The sequence below is a fragment of the Ciona intestinalis genome, chromosome 5, assembly GCF_000224145.3.
Source record: "Ciona intestinalis chromosome 5, KH, whole genome shotgun sequence".
Lineage (NCBI taxonomy): Eukaryota > Metazoa > Chordata > Ascidiacea > Phlebobranchia > Cionidae > Ciona > Ciona intestinalis.
The window spans coordinates 2,363,578-2,384,173 of NC_020170.2; the positions used below are offsets into that span (position 1 = coordinate 2,363,578).

A 20,596-nucleotide genomic window follows, 5' to 3' on the forward strand; every position below is an offset into this window, starting at 1 on the left:
CATGCAACTTCCAAAACACTTTGTACGTGGCATCAAGTCTGTGACAAAAGTTCGAGACATGATATATTCTCGCAATAAAAAAATATTTGGTATTACGTTCTAGGGCCCACGCAGAAGTGCTGTACATGGCTCTGAAATATGAGCTGAAACAGTTGCAATAATCGGAGAGAATAAAACTATACGACTTATGTCTGCCACATCGTATCTGTGAGTGTTATAATAACTTTACATAGAGAACAATACCAATTAAACAGTGTTAAGGTTTATTCTTTAATTGTGTATTCACCAAGATAGGAAAAGCAGCAAAGCAAAAAGGTGCAACACATGTAGAAATAAATAAAACAATTCGAGCAGTTCATTTTCTAAGACACCAACTAAAAGATACAAACACAGTTTAATAGCAGATGTGTTTAAAAGATTGCATACAATAATACATGGAAGCAAATTTTAAATGTCATGCAAAAGTAATAGGAAAACTCCCAAAGATAGCTTTATAAATAAATATTCCATTAAAAGTTAAGTGATTTTGGATTATGTATTTTTTTGGGAAGAAGACTTTTTCTAGTCACTATGTATGACAGTAGTAATATTATTGTGATCTGAAGTTAATGATGAAAGTGAGTTGGAATCTCTTAACTGGACCAAACTTGCACTCAAGTGGTCATTAGAGTTGTTGTTTAAGTTAACATGTGATGATATGCTCTCATTAAGCGCGCTTAAACTTCGCTTGTGTTTCATATGCGTCTTCTTTCTATGCTTGCCAGGAGATTTCTTCTTATGCCTGAAAATTTTGCAAAAAATCATTTTTTCGTTTAATTATAAAACTATTTCAAAGATACAGAAATACTTTCGTGTCAAGATAAAAATAATACAGTGTGTCAATATAAAAAACCTTCTCTTTGTTTGTAAAAGACTTTTTTCTTCTTCCCAATCACTGAGTGAAATCTGGTCGTTATATTTGATGGCCTGTCTTGAATCAAAGTCAGGTGCCTGTTAAGCACAAAACGTTGATAATTTATGTGGCATAGCCCAAAATTCAGTAGGAACATAAGTCATAGTTTCCAATATTGCACGAATGGTAAAATTTTATTGCAGCAACGTTTTGTCACCTAATGTTTTAAATCTGCCGAAAAGATTAGTTTTAAAGTTTTTTTGCAATAATGTCTAGTGCTATTCGGAAAAAAATTTCTAAAAAGATTTTCTGAATTGCATTCCTAATAAAACAAAATTTTTGCTCCGATTCAGAATTACAGGAGCTCGTAAACAGGCACAGGGTGCACAACTTACTGTTACTGGACTACAACAACAAAAAAATAAAACATTGTTTTATTTCATACAAATAACGTTGTGAAAGTTACCTTCCCATTCCACCAACCATCAAAAGGTGTTGAAGGTACATGAGGGGCGTGCATCTCGTGCCATCGTGAAGTGTCAATATTATCTGTGATACTTTTATACACAGGTCTACCACCAGGGGTGGAGATTGTAATGGTGGGGGTCATGGAATAACGACGCTTACCACTTTTCGAAATTTCTAAAGTTTTGTAAATAAAGTCAAATATGAGAGTATGGGTCATGTGAATAAATGTAGAAAAAAATTTATGTATGTTTTGTGAATTAAATCAGATTAATCATAGGTTTTGGAAATAAAACATTAAAATATAAAAAATGTTCTAACAATATTCTAAAAAATAAATCAAATGTGACCACATGAACAAAACTTGAGAAAATTTAATTCATACGAAAACAAATTTTCGCAAATGTATAATTCAATTAATTAAAATGAAACTTGAAGATTTTATGTTTTTCTAGAAAAAAAATTACTGAATTGAATTCCTATAAAAACATCATCTCACAATCCTACATATTTCCCGGAAAAAAAATTCACGAAATTTAATTCATATGAAAATCATTAAACCTTCAACATTAGCAGAGGTTGATGCGGCCTCAATTATGTTTGGTGTCGTGTTCGCTGGTGCGAAACTAAAGTCATTGTTCTCGTGATTCACATGATTAGAGGTTGGGTAGCTGGTTTGATCAAACCATGCACGATCTTCATTATCAGAATACACGGGATATTTCTCCACAATGATGGCTGGGTTGGATGCTACCTCATTGCTTTGGAAAACATTAGAGTTTTTTTTGGAAGAAAATCAAATTTTCAAATTTTGGGTAAAATGTTAAAACTTCGGGTAAAATGTTCAAATTTTGGTAAAAAGATAAAAAACTAAAACAAAATTCTTTTAAAACAAACAATTTTCCTTAAAAAAACAATTTAACCTAAAAAAAAAAGAGTTAAAAACCCCAAAATACCTCTGATTTTGCGGGGCATTTCTTTCCGAAGAACTTGGTTTCAAATTTCCACGAATCATAATGTCCTGCAAACATAGATATCTTATAAAAGCAGCAGTGGTAATTTTAGGGGAGCGATGTACCTGGCACGAGGACGACTTCGTTTCATCCCATGCATCATTTATTTGGTTAAAAGCTGGATTTTTCTGATTCAACATCTCATTACTGTGGTTAATTCCACCTGTCAATCAAAAAGTTTATACCTGTCAATCATAAGATGGTTATGAATAACTCAGCATATTGGACAAAAACAATGTAAAAATACCAGCTTGTTGAACAAAAATAATGTAATATCAAACTAGAAGTTTAGATTAAGTCTGACATTGAGCTACGAATATATAGTAAGGTGGGGGAAGACGGCACACCTTTAGCACACAATATTCAAATATCCTGATCATGTTTTAAACAATTAACAACGGTTCATAAAAGTCGCGACGCTACGGTTTCATATTGCTTTGAATATTTTTGTTTACAACTAAATGGGACAAGAAAATAGAACGAAAACGTGTCCGTCTTTCCCCACCTTAATATATTCTAAACTTTTAAACAAATATATAACTTATAGTGCTTGTACTTTTTTCTTAAGTATTTTATTGTTTTTGGAATCTCCAAATAACAGGAACAAAAGCAACCCACCCATAGAGTTGGTTCTTCTCACAAGGTTATTGTTGGTAAGTGGTTGAAGTGTAGCTGGTTTACTTTTGTCACTACTTTTGTTCCTGTAATAAAACTACAGTTTAGCAATGCAAAAAACGAAAAATATATGGACATACAACACTGCAATTTTCAACATTTGTTTTTGGTGCAAATATTGCTTTTGTTTTATTTAAAATTAGGCGTGTATGATTTACTGCAGGGCCCTTGTACACTGTGCATGTATAAGATCAGAGTCAGACCAAAAGGATACAGTTTGAGGTTTGATGCTTCACTACAGCAGCCGTTTGTATCATTGGGCAAGACAGTAAACTTCAATTGCTACAATCTAGTGGTTCTTAGGGGTTGTCCAAATTATATGTCATACAAAAAAACGAAAAAAACCATTTTTCATTTCAAAGTTACACCTATGATAACCCAAAAGCCCGATATGTATAAAACAGAACAGTGACTGTCATTGCCCGTCACACAAAGACAAATAAGTGAAATTCATTTGTTGATTGATTTACCTCATCCTGATGAAGTAAAAGACAAAAAAAGACAAAAAAATAACTCATCACCTCAAAGTTACACATATGATAACCCAAAAGCATGATATGTATAAAACAGAACAGTGACTGTCATTGCCCGTCACACAAAGACAAATAAGTGAAATTCATTTGTTGATTGATCTACCTCATCCTGATGAAGTAAGGGACGAAAAAATAAAAATAAATAACTCATCACCTCAAAGTTACACACATGATAACCCAAAAGCCCGATATGTATAAAACAGAACAGTGACAGTTATTGCCCGTCACACAAAGACAAACAAGCGAAATTTATTTGTTGATTGATCTACCTCATCCTGATGAAGGGAGGGGCAAGCCACTCACTTACAGAACTCATCTCCGAATCGTTTCTCACTCGACTTCGCTGTCGGATCATTCTACGCTCCGATACACTATGTAGCTTTTCTGTGATGTCATAATGAAAAGCAAATTTCATCTATGATGTCATAACAAAATTCCCAAAAATAAAATGTAGAACTTTTTTTTAAATGTAGGATTTTTTTATCTTTCTATAACTGCTTTGGTCAGTAATTTATTCAAAACAAACATTTTTTAAAAAGAAAGATTTTTTGCGTATATTGGTAATAAAGATAACAGATAAAATTATATAACGACTACATTGATAGATAAATGACCTTCAAGTGTGGATTGATTTTCTTCAACAGCAACTTTAAGTTTATCTTGTGTTAATTCATCTAGCAGCTGGAAACATGAAAAGTTTTAAGTACAAAATAAATCCTTAAGAAAAATGTTCTTATATTTTTTTTTGTTAAAATAAATCCTACCAAAATTTTCCTATATTTTAAATTTTTATATAGACAGAAGTGTCCTTGGGCAGATACTTAACAGCCATAAAATTACACACATGGTAAGCAGGCAGAGCATTTACACATGTATACATTGTTGTTATAATGGGCCAAATCTGGCCCAAATTCTAAGTGCTCTAAAAAATAAATAAAACCATAGATATTATACCTTAATATTAATATCTTCAAGGTAGGCAAGTCTTTCATGAATAACTGAGAGATGATTCAATAAATTGGATTCGTTTTCTCTCATTTCCTCAACAGAATCCAACAGTCTAGTCAACCTATGATTTCAATTTAGATGCTTTATTTTAATTCTAAATGAATTTCTTACGCAGAAAAGGATATTACATGGGTGTTTTTAATGTATAGAAAACAAATTTAAAGTATAGGAACACTTTAATGTGTTGGTTACTTTAACGTATAGGTATCTGCAAAACAAATTTAAAACAGGTTTTTTCAGCACATTTTATTAAGCCCGCTTTTGGATGGGCGCAGATGTGTCATTAAATTTTAACAAATTCCCAGGAAAAAAGTGTTTTTTTTTATATTCCAAACAAGTAATCACAATTTTTTTTTATATTATCTTACAAATTACCAATTTTTTTTATATTCAACATGAAAAATTGAGCATATGCTTTGTAAAGTATTACTTTTTATAAATAATATGCTCCACAAACAGATCCAAAATTCTTAAACTGTCGTGTAATTAAACAATTTTAAAATCACCTTTGTAAAATACTAAATATTATTAAAAATATTAGATTTTATTAGTTACACCCATACCTGTCTCTGTCATAGTTTTTATTGACAGCCTCAGTTGGATTGTTTTGGTTTCTTGATCGAAAGAATTCATCCACACAATCTTCCTCAAAATCGTGAAGTTTTTCAACATCGTCATCATCGAGGAAAAGTTCTAATCGACAACAACGATGACCAAGTATTTAAATTTTTTTTTTTGAAACAGAAAATTGCAACTTCATATTTGCACTAGTTTCAGATTTATTTTTAATCCCAGTATATGTACTTAAAATTTCAATTTAGTGAAAAAAATTAGTGCATATATGTACTAATGTGGACTGGTGAAAAAAATCAGTTTTTTTACAATGTTTTGAGCTTTGTCTATTGCCAACAAATGTATGTTTTATTACCTTAACAATTACAACTTATTTTTAGAAATATTAAAAACACTAATTTCCTAAAAAAAAATTGTATATGCAGTAATGTGGAAATACTTTTTTATAAACACAAGCGTTTTTTACATTGTTTTAAGCTTTGGCTATTATTAACACATCTTTTAATACCTTAACATTAAAACAATTTTTTTACTAAAATAGCAAAAAAAATATTTCCTTAAAATCTTTATCTCTCCAAACTCACTGAGTCCTCTGTCAGAGGAGCTGCTCTTCCTCTTCTTAAAAATTCTTCCGATGATCATGGAGATGTAACTGATAAGAATGAGAGGAGGGGGGAGGACGGGACGAAGCTCGTACTCAACGATCATAAGGTAACGTTGAAACTTCCAGATTCGATCAGAATATGTTTTTACTCGAGCAAACGTATTGCTAGAAAAAAAAATTGAAAAAAAAAAATTGAAACTGAGTAAAAATTGACTAGCTTTAGAACATCAACAAATTAATTTTACAGTAAATTTTTAAATTAATAGTAATAATTGAAAATGTAAAAGTACTCACTTGAAAACAGCAATAAGTAGATTAAGTAGAAGTATGTTTGCTACAAGGAGGTAGATGGTCATGAAAGTTGGAGCTATCCACGAACCAACAGAACATAAATTATCGTAGTTATCTGCACTGCAAGCTGCGAGGAATCACATTGTGTTAATTGACCAAAAGTCGAAATAAGTCATGGCAGTTTTGCATTATTTTGGGGTAACAGAACACTTAGGAAAGTTTGGGTGTGTTTGTGGCACATTATATTTAAAAAAAAACATATTTACATGTTTTTGATAAATTACTTTGTGCTTTAAACTTATCCCTACATCAGTTTGTTATTTGGGGTAAAATTTAAAGTGGCCTACCAAAGAAAATTAAAAATTTTGATCTAAAAGTACCACCAAAGTTTCAAAAAATAAAACAGCTTCTAAAAAATAGTCTGAAAACAAACCGCTGAAAAAAAAAAACGACCTAAAAAAGTCAATTTCTAGTTTAACTACTAAAATTAGTTATTATAAACACAAATAAAAACCTTATCATAGGGTAGTATATAAGCTTATCTAAAACATTGATAATTAAACTCACGGTCAATAGTTCCAGCGTAAACTTCTCCATACAACATAAAGTAAGGTTCCAATGCAACGTCCTTCAATAAACTCCACTTTGCTGTTTCATTAGGGTGAAGAACCGCCTGTAGGTTTTGGTAAAGTTTTATTATATAAGGGGGAGGTCCTCTAGCAGGACATGCCATGGGACGTGATATTTAGGCCAGAATTTGACCATTACCACAATTTGTTTTAGTTGTTTAATATTTTTGGCAGATTTTTAATATTTTTTTTTAAGAGTTTTAATATTCTTGGTAATGGCCCAACTCTGACCTACATCCCAGACCACATGGCCCACACACATATAGAATAAAGTTGTCGCAGCAGATGTAAAAGAAACAGAAATTGTAACCAGTATTCCAGAAATCTACACCCAATCAATGATTTTTAAAATTATTTTTTTTAAATTTTCAATAGTACGAAAAATATTACTAACTATTTGGTAATTTTAAAAAGGAAAAAAAATCTATTTTTTGGGTAGGGTTTATTACCTGACGTGCGACCCCAAAGCTTGCAAGCACAACAGCAAGCAGGATGATAAAAGTTCCAAGATCCACCATCATTTTCCCCATCAATGTTACGTATGGTCCGAGGTATTTACTTACACTAAGGGCAAAAGTGTTTTCAATCAAATTAAACAGTAATACGATAGTAAATGTGTTTTCAACATGTAACTTAATATACAATGGGTGTTCATTATTCATACATAATATTATTTTATATTATGTTGAATATTAGACAAAAAACGTCCGTTAACATCTAATTTACTAAATAAAAGTTACTTTTTTTGCAAGATTTGCTTCTACAATGTGTACATAAGAAATACTATAGCTATTTTCGATTTACAACTATTCATAATGCATTTTTTCATAATGCATTTACAACTATTCATAACTGACATACCTGAAAATATTAAGCAAATGAGAATACCAAAGTACGATATTGGCACAGTAGATCGCACGTCCAACTTTTAGTAGATAGGGATCGTTTGAAAGTCGCAAACCCAGCCCAATAAAGAACATACTGAGGGTAAGAACCTCCACAAGGTTCCAGAACTTTCCGCACCAAATTTTCACCTTTTGTTTTGTACCACTGGGCTCTGAAACCACGATTTCACGCACCTGAAAAATTTGAATTTTAACTGAATTTTGGTTTTAAACTTTTTAAAGTCACAGTGCAATTATAATAAAATCTGGATCTGTTTAAAGTTAGCACAATCTTAAAATTACAATTTATATACATTTGACTTTTTTTTTTCATAACACAGGCAAAAAATTAGATTTTACTGTGGGGTAAGACGTGACACTTTTACAGCATAATATCTAAACATCCTGATCGTGTCTGAACAATTAAAAATATTCTATGAAAATCATGAGATACGGCTTTATAATACATTGAATATTCTTTGTTTACTACAAATTGGAACAGGAAAATTAAACAAAAAGTGTCCCACCTTCCCCCACCCTACTATATGTTGATATGCAAACTTTCATAGCGGACAGTTTATTAAACAATAGTGAATATGCACACATGTAGTAAAGTTTGTATTTCAATTTGTTCCACTTACTTTTTCAATGGTCACAGTGATAGCATGTGAGATTACTATCCATTCATATATTGACGGCAAATTTTCCAGTCGAACCTAAATCCAAGAAAAAAGTAAGTGACATTTAGGTGCCTATGAAACGCATTAGGTGTGAATAATGGAAAACTTTTCTGAAAATGGGTATGAAAAATGTATTTAATTTTACAAAAAAACTGCAAACAATAAGAGGCATAAAAAATGGATTCATTTGGACAAAATCTAAACCATTTTGACTAAGTTATGTAATACTTTACTAAGACCACAATATTTTACCCATAAATGTCCTAATTTACTAACTTATATGCAATGATTTACAATATATGCCTACTGGTAAAAAGTCTATATTGGCTTTCTATTCTATACGCCAAATTTTTACTATTTCATACACAATTTTTTTTTTTATAACTTACAAGCACAACAAAGGTAAAGAGAGATAGAATGACTGTATAAAGCATCGTGTGCATCCAGAACTTTGTGATGGGAGCGTTATAAAACTCGTATACTTTCTTCCGGAAACCGATCTGTTTCCTCCGCATCGTGAGGATCACGTAAGCATCCTCTCCTCTCTGCTCCGAGATGTCACGACCCAGAATGTCAGGTTTCTATGGCAACAACATCGGGGATTTGTATGACGAGGCAAAATTAGATCTTGTAAGCATGCAGTAAGGTTTGATGTGTATATTTTGTAAAAATTGTTACGATGCGGAAAAATATGACCTATTCAATTTAACAAAGATATTGTCAGATAAAAAGATTTAAAAAATTAATAAAAAGTTTTTGGATAAAAATTAATGTGGGTTGTGCATAACTGATGGCTTTTCATGCATTAAATTAAAAACAAGCTCTCTAGCACCCACCGGCAGTGCACCTGACGTCACACTTCTACCACTTGATGATGAACTGGAGCTTGAAACTGAGCTAGAGCTTGAACTGGAACTGAAAAATAGAAAAGATAAATGAACAGGAAGTAAAAAGTTGGGCACTGAAGAATCCTACCCCCAATCAAACAATAAATTGTGGTTACAATTTGGGGTTAGTAGAAGGGGGGAAGATTTTACACCAGCGAAAAAATTGTTTTAGGAATATTTTTGAGTCTTTACCCTTCCACGGAAGAAGACACGCTTGAAACTTCATGGAGATGTTCAGCCACTGTCTGAGGCATCAACTGAAGCTCCTCGTGTGTCTTGAACTCCAACATAAGGATGGTGGGAGGCAGGAGGATGCCAAGGATCACCTTAGTGGCGACAAAGTTGAATATTAAAACTAAACTTACATTTTTGTTATATATATTTATTTTGTTTTAATATTTGTCTATTCGAATACTATAGCGAAGATGATTGCAATAAAACTATGTAAACAAAAAATTCGTAACTACTTTCTAACTTCAGTCTGGTTTAAACAACATTGTAATAAAAATATTTTTTTAAAAAGGTAGCACAGTAAACTTATTTTCAAAATTTCTGGCAAATGTATCCTGCTGTTGCTACCAGAAATAATTCATTTTTTTACAAAACTAACAAATGTTTTATTAATTTTATAAAATTCGACTTATAGAAAAATAAATAAATATAACATAGATTTTTAAACCCAAAATTTTAGCCCAAAGTATTTCAAATCCAGCTCACTTTTAAGCTCGAGTTTTTCCTCATAGACAAACCACCCATCCACAAATCATTAAGCAGAAGTTGCACACAAGGATGGGCAATGAAGTCCCTGTGTTTGGCTGCCACTGCCAAGCTAAGACATGTGTGTCTGCTCCACTGTTTCAACTCGTATGTTAGAATATGTTGTGTAGCATCATCATCTGCATGGTAGCAAACCTCAAGCAGTTGGATAGCTAGGTCTTGAAATTCTCTGCGTATGAAATATGTAATACATTGAAATTTTCCGCTTATGCAATATGTCATACATTGAAATTTTCCGCTTATGCAATATGTCATACATTGAAATTTTCCGCTTATGCAATATGTCATACATTGAAATTTTCCGCTTATGCAATATGTGATGCATTGAAATTTTCAGCTTACGCAATATGTAATGTATTGAAAACCATTACTTTGAATAAGCTTTAAGTTGGTCTGATTCCTCCACATCTAAATCATCATCTGCAGCTTCCTTAGCCATGGCTTTGTATAACTTGCATGCAACTAATGCCTGGTGGAAGTAAGTGTTTTAGTTTGGATAGCACAATGTTGTTAAATAACGATTTTTCCGAATACAGAAAAAGGTGTTCTGAGAAATTATATTTGTTATATTGTTATAAATAATATCAAAACTAATTCTTATAGGAATATGAACATATTAGGCTACTGGAGACTGTTTATAGACAAGCACAGGGTCTAAGCCAGTTTGGTGATCAACTATATAACAGCAAAAAAATGGGCTTTGCTTCCAGGCATACTATAAGTCTAAAAAAAATCCTCTGGTATGTTTTTTCTTTAAGCACAGGAGTAAAAATTGTCAGAATATCTCTTTTAAAGATATAAGTCTTAACTTCAAAAATTTGCAAAAAAACGCCAGAAGATTTTTGTAAAGATAGATATTAATCTTACTTTTACAGCAACAAAACGCCAAAAGATCTCTTTTCATAAATATAAATCTTAACTTTTGCAAAAGTAATTGCCAGAACATTTCTTTTAAAGATATAAATATTAACTTTATTTTGCTGAAAAAAAACCAAGATCTTTTTAAAGCAAAAAAGTTATTGTTAACCTTACTTTTGCAATTGCTTCTTCTCCCTGTTGCCACATAAACAAGGCCATTTTCTGGCGTTTCATAATCAGGGCCCACATTAATAGTTCATTGAATGGGTAGGGAAAATCCTTGGGCAGGTTGGGGGATGCTGAATTCGATTTACTGTCGTGGGTCATCGCGTCGGTCGTTGGATTGTTAAAAAGCTGGAAATGAAATTATTGTATAATGAGTTATGGAGTAATGGGAGATGCATGATAAAAGATATTGGCTGGGTTTTAACTTAAAAGGGGAAAGAATGTTGCTTTTTCATTACAAAATGGATATTAATTTTGTCGAGTCTAACCTCATTGTTTATTTAGGCACATTAAAATCTTTTTTACACAAACCAATTTTCGCAACAGGTGGTAGAACGGTTTGCTAGATTTTACAATGTATAAGTTCGCGAGACTTTGCCCGATACAAATAAGTTATAAGTTTGCCAGATACAATGTATGTTAGGACAGTTTGATGTGGTTTTAATAAGAGTCAATAATACATGACTTACATCAGTTCTGGTTGAAGAACTTGTCATTTGACCAATGTTGGGCAAACCGATGCGAAAACTAAGCTGTTTCTTCATGCCTGTTGCTGGCTTGTTTTTCGAAGCATAGTAAAGTCGAAAACGTTTTCTTGTGTAGCTACATCTATAAGCACCTCCCATAAGTAGCTCAATAACCTGTTCAGAGAGAAATTACTATGTTTACTGTTGACATACAGGAAATGAAATAACAGATTAATATTTTTTGTCAGTCATATTATAAACATGACAGCTCATATGTAAAATACGTTTTTATTTCATTTGTTTCGGTTTAAAAAATTGTCTTCGGTAATGTAAAGTAATATATAAACTTTATTCCTTTTTATGTGGATTTTAATTAAATTATCTCAAACAAAACACACTGTGCATATAGACAGCATATTACATAGAAATACACTATATTAAAATAAATTAAATTTTTATAATACTGTGTACATAACAGCATATTGCGAAAAATTTCATTAAATTAAAAATAGATTAAATTAAATACTTGTAAAACTGTGTACATAAACCACATATTGCGAATAACTGCATCAAATTAGGAATAAATTAAATTTTGTGTATATAAACAGCATATTGTAAAAAAATTCACTTCATAAAAAAATACTTGTAAAACTGTGTACATAAACAGCATATTGCGAAGAATTTGACTAAATTAGGAATAAATTAAATTTAATATTTGTTATCTCACCAATCCAATGTCAGTTAGAGTGAATCGATAACCAGGTGGAATATTCTTTTTAACGTCGTTCATTAGGTAAACAACATTTACCGGTAAGGGGGTCTAAAAAATTATTGATTTTCGGTAAAGAAGTCTGAAAAATTATTAAATTTCTGTCAGAATTTGACATTTTTTCATAGACATACAATGTACCTACAAAATTATTCACCAATTAAAGGTAAAACCAGACGTTTTGAAGTCGAAAATTTGTTTGGGGGGCAACGTTCTTAGATTTACTTAAATAAAAAATAAAACAATGACTAAGTTATGTTATACTTATTATAAACCATGCAGTCATGTTAGTTTTTATACACAAAAACATGTTCCTATGCTAAAATAAATGTTTACCCAATAAAACTTAAGTTATAATACTTTACCATTACCATGTAATCATTTACGAAATTATATATGCAACACTTTACCATGTATGTATAAAGCCTCAAGCTTTTTATGCTATATGGCTTAAAATCAGCAGGACCAAGATTTATACCAAACAAAATTGATCTATCACTTCAATGTCAGAATCTGATACCACACACTTTGTTTTATGCTAGTATTACTATTAAGTCTACCCAATTTCTTATTTTATATGGTTTAATTGAAGTCCAAAAGCACTGTATGCCAGCAGATCTGAGATCAAGACCATATTTGTGAATTACTCCAAAACCAGACTGCTTCACTAAATGGTAAAGCTGGTCCATAATTATTAAATTAATTTACCGCATTGTAAAGTTCTTCAAGTCTATGCACAGTAAGAAACTTATGCATGCTGACACCATTTTCCATAAGTAGTTTAACGAACTCCACGCGATCAGCAATCAAAGCATCCATCATAGCTTGCTCCAATGACAACACCTGCGACCAGGAATATAAATGATTGACTGCATTGCATTTAATTTATTAAAATCTCAAAATAGTTATCTGCTGGATTTAAAGCTGTAGCTTAACTATTATGTTAATTTTTGTTAGAATCACACTGTAGGCTAGTGTTTTCCAAACTAGGGATCACATAACTGAATTCAGAGTATACCAATTCTGCCTAGTTCATATGAAGTAGTGTATATATACTACTATTAACTGTGAAGCGTTGGAAAAATTTTTGGAGATAAAAGGGGTCTTGGGCAAAAAAGTTTGGGAAGCCCTGCTGTAAGTAATAGGCAGCAAGAAAAAATAGATTAAATAGGCATAAAGCAAGCAGTACACAAATTACCGGCCACTGTCTTCCATATACAAATATTTGGCTTGTAGCTATGTCAATACGATTCCATGCCAGTGCAAGGTTAAGCATGTCTGGTGCTGATTTACACTGAGCTGTAAAAATAAACTTTGATTAAATTATATTGATATTAAAGCAGAATATGGTAATGGACCAATTTTGGCATAAGTTCCATACCCATTTGCCAGCCTTATCATAGGGCCTAAACCCGGGGTGGCAGGGCGGGTAGACTTACCCTTAAATTTTCTGTACTGCAATAATAGTAAACATTACATTGAATAAGTTAGATTTGTTTTACAGGAATGGGTATTTAACTATCCCTGCCTCCCCTGTGTTTTTAAAAGTTTGGTACCTATGGCCTCCCTGGGCTGCCTCAACATAGGGCCTACACCACATACAGTTACAGTAAATATTTACGTACCTTTTAACGTGGCAGTGAGTATTGCAATGTCTATATCATCCTGGTTGGACCCCTGGCCCATCCTGAATATGGTTATCTGTGGGAAAAAAGTTTTGAGGATAACATATATATACATGAATTGTAGCACCGAGTTTTGTATACTTTTATTTATGAGTATGCTGAAATTTAACTTTGTACATTTTTACAATTGGCTATGTAAAATAATGAATAATAACAGATATATTGTTGTAACGGAAACTTAAACAAATGCAGATATAAAAAATTCACACTAGCTCCTATAATTTTAATCGTTACTTTTTTTACATTTTTTTTCTAGATTTATTATTGAATTATAATAACTATACCCAAAAAGGCTAAAAATGTCAAAATTAAATAAAAATGATTTTTCTAACTCACAAGGTCTTTTTTCTTAATGCACTCCATAATAGATATAAAGATATATTGAGCTTGGTCACGCCTGCATTTGAACGTATCTTCAATGAGGACAAGCAGTTGAAGTCGCAACTCTTCAATCATAAACCTAAAACCATACAACGTGTCTCTACTTTTTATGTTTGCCTTTGTTGAAAAACAAAACATTTTTGTTCTCATAAAATTTGAAGGAATTTTTAATACTGCTATAAATCATAATTTGAGTCTTAGAAAATCCTAACAAAATGATTATAAATTAGTTTAATTTTACCATTGATGTGTAATGTTTAGCTTCGTATCCAAAAAAGTTATTTTTGTATTAGTATAATTGCTCAAAGTGGTCAATATTGCCGTAATCACAGTTAGAGTCTCAAAAATCCTGATACTGAAAAAATGATTATGTATAATATATATATATATATATACATATATATATATTTCAAATTTACATTGGCTGCATGTATGATTTGTGTACAGGCGCTATCTTTTGTTTGCAAATTAGAGTCTAAGACCTAGACATCAAGAAATACCTAAAATACATGGCTGTCTTACCCGTCATCATCAGCATACTGATGAGCAAACGCGATGAGGTCCGCAGCTCTTCCACTTCCATCGCACACAATCACAGGGATCGGAGGATTCTGCTTCACGCTCTCCAGGACAACATTTATCGTGTTCTTACCTCCCTCCAACACAAGACACACGATCGAACAGTTGTGGCCGGATCCTATTTAAGATGATTTTTTATCGGATTAATTTAGAAAAAATTTTTTTAGAAAAATAAAATTTTGTGATCAGAACCTGTTTAAAACTCAAAGCAACATCAGTGGAGGCTACAATGTTTAATAAGTGTTGTAAATATCCAGGTGGGCAGGGCCAGTTGTTATGGCAAAATGAATATTATTTTTTATACATCTAACTTTCCACACTACAATAAATCAAAATATTTGACTTGAGAATAGTTTTAACACATGTTATATTGTTGAATAAGTGGCGAAAATATCAAAGGGGCAGGCGGGGCCAGTTGCCATCGCAAAATGAATATTATTTTTTACACATATAACTTTTTACACAATAATAAATCAAAATACTTAACTTCTTAACAGATTAATCAGAAATCAAGAAAGAATTATTATTAAAATTAATCACGAAACATAAAAACAAATTAATAAGATAATCAGGCAATTAAAGTTTTTGACATATTAACCCGGTAAAAAATATTATTGTTAAGATAAGTATTCTTAACATATTAATCAAGATAAATAAAAATGATTTAAAAGACTTATAAGAAAAAGAAAATAATTTCAAATCTTTGTACTTGGGTTGATGCGATGTTGGGAAAGTTTTTTCTCAAGTTGGCGCCGAAATCTGATCTCCGTGTCGTAGCGACCTTCAGTGCCGTTATCCACAAGTAAGAAGTGAGTGTGAGCCGCGTGCAACACTGAACCTTTGCTTAGTGGGTTGGCCATGGTTTGGTATGACTTGATGGACTGTAATAGTGGGATTATTGTGTTAGGTTGTATAAAGGATTTAAACTTGAAATGTATTTTATATTTTAATTAATTTTAATAAAAAAAATAATTTTGAAATAATAAACTTCTAATATTCAAATAAAAAAAAAATAGGAAAATAAATAAATAATTTTGATTTTTTTTTATGTCCTTAATTCACATAAAAAAAATAAAATAAAATGTCCTTATTCAAAATTACCTGAGATCCAATTAAATCTTCTCTATGGTCTACTACACCCCATGGAGCCACCCCAATACTGAAGACTTTTCCCCTTGATTTTGCTTTGTGTTCCTTTAATGCATTTCCTACAATTGCACCAATGCCCATGTTCAATCCAAATGACATGATCCATGCACCGGTTGTCTTGGCAGCTTTTATTAAACCATTGCTTATTACCCTGAAGATTTTTAACATGATTTTAAAACAGTATGGCATTTTTAAAAAGTAAAGTTCAGTTTTAATGCTTTTGAAAACAATTGTAAAATAGATTTTTTAACCAATTTTGAGAAATAGTAGCAGCTTTTTAAAAAATAACGAATTGGAATAGACAAATTTACTGTATAAGTAAAATAAACCATTTTGCCCCGACATAATTCGAAAAATGGTCTTATAATAACTAAGATTTGTGAAAACTAAGACTTGTGTGGCTTAAAACAAAGTTGATTTACAATGCCAAACACATTAGAAAAAACCCTGTCTTGCATCCTGTTATAACAAACAAGTGCTGTTATACAATACATCATTGAAACAAGTCCTTGTGCATTGTATGTTGCCATTGAAAGTTAGTAAACTTTCCCATACTACATAGGCTTGAGAAAATCAATTTTAATGCTTTTCTGTGATGTTTGTTTTGTTTCAAAGTAGTATGGGAGTGGAATATACTGTGCACCAACAGATTGGGACCATTTTACCATTTTTGTACAGTGTTGGCATACTTGGTATTTAGCGACCATGCTTTTACGTGACCCTTTTATTCAAGTAGTTTTTACCTGCAGCGTTTGTCAACGAAAAACAACTTTTGTTTTTAGGCTAATTTCCTTCTCTTTGTTTTATTTATTAACCCAATCCTCGTAACTGTATTCGAGGTGATAAAAAACTCTGTTATGTTATGTACCTCATAAGCTTTGGTTGGAGTTGTAGGTTATGTGTGCCGCCATGTACACTGATGACCATATGTGGTGGTTGCAACTTCCATTCATCTATCATGAGTTGTAGAACCAGATCAGGACTTGTGTCATGTGACAATCGGATGTACTGTGATAATTAGGAAGTTAATCATTACTATATGACGTATAAACGTTTTAGGGACTTGTAAGCCACAAATCACTGGGTAGTGGATGCCCTAAATCAGTGGTTCCCAAACTTTATTAACTCGCGTACCATTTTTCGGTTCATGTAGCGATCTCGTACCACCTACATTACTAAAGGCTCCAGGCCAAAAAGTTGGATCGCCTGATAGTTTACGCAACACAAAATTGGCACTGGCTTTCTCATAGTTACGTGTAAAATAAATGTTATTTACCCATTAAACAGGGCAACAGGCGGTAATAAACAGCCTAAATATGTTCCAAAAGTAGCACCGCTATGTTTTCCTCAGCCAAGCAGCATGTTTGTTACAATATAGGATTCATTGCATCATAATAGCGATTGTTTGACATGGCAATTGATTATGACATAATAGCAATTTACACGGCGATTATTTGCGTCATAATATCGATTGTCCCCTTGGTTATTTAGCCTGCAGCCTCACGCAGGTGCTTAAAATACATTTTCACAGATGCACAGAATTAAAGTATAGATATGTTTGCAAAGAATACTTCGTACGCACGTAAAGCAACGCCCTGGGACCGTTTGTTGTAAACCTAATGAGTGGCTCGCGTACCACCTGGGAGACCTTCGCGTACCACAGTTTGGGAACCACTGCCCTAAATGGTTACTTGTGTATTAGCATTTGATAATGCCTGTCACATGAGGATAAGTTAGTTACATTCATTCATTCAAGGATTAAAAGTGCTGCTCTTATGAAACAGTCTTAATCAGATTTTAAACTTTAATTCTAGTCTCACAAACAAAATGCAGATAAAACAGCATGAGTTGGGATTATATCAGTGATTGAAATGTTGAAAGGCTTATCTATATTAGTGGTTTTCACCACACAACAGCTACAGTATTCCCAGCATAGCTTCCAAATTTAAAAACTGCAATGTTTACCAATTTAAAATCGATTTTTTAACTTTTAAAAAAGATTTCCACTAATTCAGAAACCATAATCAATTTTAGTGGTTTTTCCATTGATTGTGACCAGTGTTTCAGAAAAGTCAGCAACTTATTAAATAAAACAATTCTGCTTAATCTAACCTGAGACTTATCACCCTCCCCAGTTCCCTGGAACTCCAGTGTTCCATGGGCATCCGTTGGCCAACATGAAGTGTTTTTCATTACGTTCCATCTTGTATCCTCTTGGGTTTTATCAAACCTAAATATAACCAAACAACATTAGAAACTGTTTTTATAAAATTTCATAAGAAAAATTAAATATATATATATATGATTTTTTTATAGGTAAATAAAACTTACAAAAATGCAGCCAATTGTTTACCAAAAGACAATCAAACAACATTAGATTCTCTGGTCTTTGTAAAAATTTCATAAGAAAATTTAAAATCTATTTTTTTATAGAAAAAGTAAAATTTTTCATGCAAAAATCATAAAAGTTCAGCCAATTGTTTTTAACCAGCTGTTTAGTAAATACAGCTCATTCACTAAAATTGGGTACAGTGATAAAGCAGGCATTGGGGGTGGCAACAATACTTCAGGAAAAATTGGTGATATGACACTTACACTAAGTTGGGAATGAATTCTGGTTGATTGAAATTTGTCTCTTCTTGATAGAATAAAGCTTTTTGCTTTCCTGCAGCAGAGAATGTCTTGGCAGTTGCACCGAGTGGTAAGTTCTCTTCTTCCGTTATATAACGTGGAGCATTGAGGTAGTTATGGTTGGACAACAATCGCCCACAACCACATCTGTGTAATAGCAATAGTTTAGTTTTGCATTACAAACTTAGAATACAGAGACTGCAAATATCTATTAAATCTTTTTGCACAGAAATGTCAAACTCTTTATCCTATTTTTTTAATTCTTCATAAAACTTTTATGCACAGAAGACAGCATGCAACTTTTGGTTGTTTGTGGCAACTTCAGTGCAAAAAAATGAAAAGAATTGTTTTATAATAATAAATGATGTCAAAGATATTATTTAGTGTTATACAAAAAGAACTAGGTTTTGGCTATTCTTGCTTGAAACTATTGTGCCAGAAACCCATAGAAAAGGTATAGAGGTTACAAAAATAAAGATAATTGTGTACCAATTATCTAGTCAATTGAAAATTTGTGTTTTGCACACTTAACAGCAATTTCTCCAACCCAGTGGTCATTAATGAATTGTTCAAATTATAAGCCATACATATAAAAAAAACTAAAAAAAACAATCACCCACAAAGTAACATATATACATAGCAACTCTTAGCTGGCAGGAGGTGTATGAAATAGAACACCTGTGTTATAATGACTGTAATTTTCCAGGACTTGCGAGGAAAAAGTGAGTTACATATATTCACTCTTCCTTTAATTACCTGGAAATTGATTCTTGGGAAGATGAACCAACTGGAACAAACTTTGTACATTCTCTTTTGTTAAACGTCAATTCTACCCACGTCTTTTCCTGCTTGCAAAAATCATGTAAATTTGGATAGCAGTTGGTGATTATGCTTTAAGTTTATCCGATAGAATTATTGTATGATGGTATTCATTGTCTTGGATAAAAATTACAGACAATTGCTAATAGTACTTTCGTGGTATTTCTTGATTGGGAAATTGAAAAAATGACACCCAAACCTTAGGGGTCCATAGCTCGCTGCAAGACTTTACCCACATAGAATTAAACAAAAAAAAAACACATGGAAAAAAACACACAAAAAATAAACCAACGGCTTTAACAAACTTAGACAAAAATTAAAACAGCAAGATATTTACCTGTTCCTCCTCTGCTGACACTGTTCGCTGTCGCTCCCCAGCAAGCGATGGTAACGCCATTTTGAAGTGGTTGGATCGCAAAACAAACCAGCAACTGACGAGGTTTATTCATTATTTTTTGATTTCTTAATTATATTTTCTCCAGCCTCTGCTGCTATGGCAAAATGCACAAAGCACTGTTGTGGAAAAGGCAAGCCATTAAAAATGGCTAGATTTCAATAAAAATAGAATTAAAAGGTGTATTGGAGTTAGTAATTAATACCAGGGCACATATTCTATTGCTACTTTAATAAATATTATACCTGATTTGCTGATTATGTAATTGCTATATGGTACTTTATTCTTAAATTACTTTAACATTATTATGACCAATATAATAAAACTTTTACTCATTTACATATTATAGAGTGTTGCCACGGATTAACAGTAATCTACCACAGTACAATGAACATCAAGCAAGCACTTCTAATTATAAGATGAACGCTTATAGGAAGGAAACCTTCAGTCTGGAGTGCTGGCCGAAGTTCGAATGTGATCCACGTAATTTTAATAAGCTAAATAAAGGGTTCAAGCGCTGGTAACCTTGGCGAACTAAAAATCAGACACTATATTGCATTCGGTCATTGTAATACCTTACAGCGTAAAGATGCCTCAACAAATCTCGTATTCCAAAACTAACCGCACGCCACGACGCACGCTGTTCGACTGAGCAAATAAATTTGTAAACAAAGAACCCCGACACCGCGTGAGAAAAAGAAAAAGGTTTTCCCTTTTTTCTTTTTTTA

The 20,596-nt window shown here is 32.2% G+C and overlaps 1 protein-coding gene across 3 annotated transcripts; it reads right to left on the reverse strand.

Annotated features, from left to right (window-relative positions):
- Positions 1 to 246: 246 nt before the first annotated feature.
- On the reverse strand, positions 247 to 20,344 carry LOC100178950 (transient receptor potential cation channel subfamily M member 1-like). Of its 3 annotated transcripts, XM_018811898.2 has the most exons (38): positions 20,311 to 20,344; positions 19,812 to 19,987; positions 19,412 to 19,503; positions 18,620 to 18,802; positions 18,137 to 18,254; positions 16,893 to 17,032; positions 15,977 to 16,175; positions 15,585 to 15,756; positions 14,819 to 14,993; positions 14,252 to 14,375; positions 13,856 to 13,931; positions 13,429 to 13,529; positions 12,939 to 13,073; positions 12,189 to 12,281; positions 11,465 to 11,635; positions 10,944 to 11,123; positions 10,283 to 10,380; positions 9,852 to 10,080; positions 9,327 to 9,460; positions 9,084 to 9,162; positions 8,637 to 8,828; positions 8,209 to 8,283; positions 7,545 to 7,762; positions 7,133 to 7,247; positions 6,622 to 6,727; positions 6,058 to 6,181; positions 5,744 to 5,928; positions 5,150 to 5,279; positions 4,533 to 4,647; positions 4,193 to 4,259; positions 3,848 to 3,962; positions 2,989 to 3,071; positions 2,436 to 2,533; positions 2,314 to 2,378; positions 1,919 to 2,130; positions 1,359 to 1,534; positions 893 to 990; positions 247 to 781 (listed from the first exon to the last, which is right to left on the reverse strand). In XM_018811898.2, the coding sequence occupies exons 2-38, from the start codon at positions 19,869 to 19,871 to the stop codon at positions 562 to 564; spliced, it is 4,953 nt and encodes a 1,650-aa protein (XP_018667443.1). In that variant the 5' UTR covers positions 19,872 to 19,987; positions 20,311 to 20,344; the 3' UTR covers positions 247 to 561. The 3 variants fall into 3 exon arrangements, with proteins under 3 accessions (XP_018667443.1, XP_018667447.1, XP_018667448.1); XM_018811902.2 differs by lacking the exon at positions 20,311 to 20,344 and having other exon boundaries at positions 19,412 to 19,500; positions 19,812 to 20,071; XM_018811903.2 differs by lacking the exon at positions 20,311 to 20,344 and having other exon boundaries at positions 1,919 to 2,118; positions 19,812 to 20,071.
- Between the last annotated feature and the right edge of the window lie 252 nt (positions 20,345 to 20,596).

What these genes read in the sequence shown, in the direction of transcription:
- LOC100178950 (XM_018811898.2), bottom strand. Translation starts at nt 19,871, where the DNA reads ATGGCGTTACCATCGCTTGCTGGGGAGCGACAGCGAACAGTGTCAGCA. An exon ending in CAACTTAAAGCTTATTCAAA is followed by an intron (nt 10,081 to 10,282) that starts GTAATGGTTTTC and finishes TTTCATACGCAG; the next exon opens with AGAATTTCAAGACCTAGCTA. An exon ending in GTGTCTTCTTCCGTGGAAGG is followed by an intron (nt 9,163 to 9,326) that starts GTAAAGACTCAA and finishes TCTATTTTTCAG; the next exon opens with TTCCAGTTCAAGCTCTAGCT.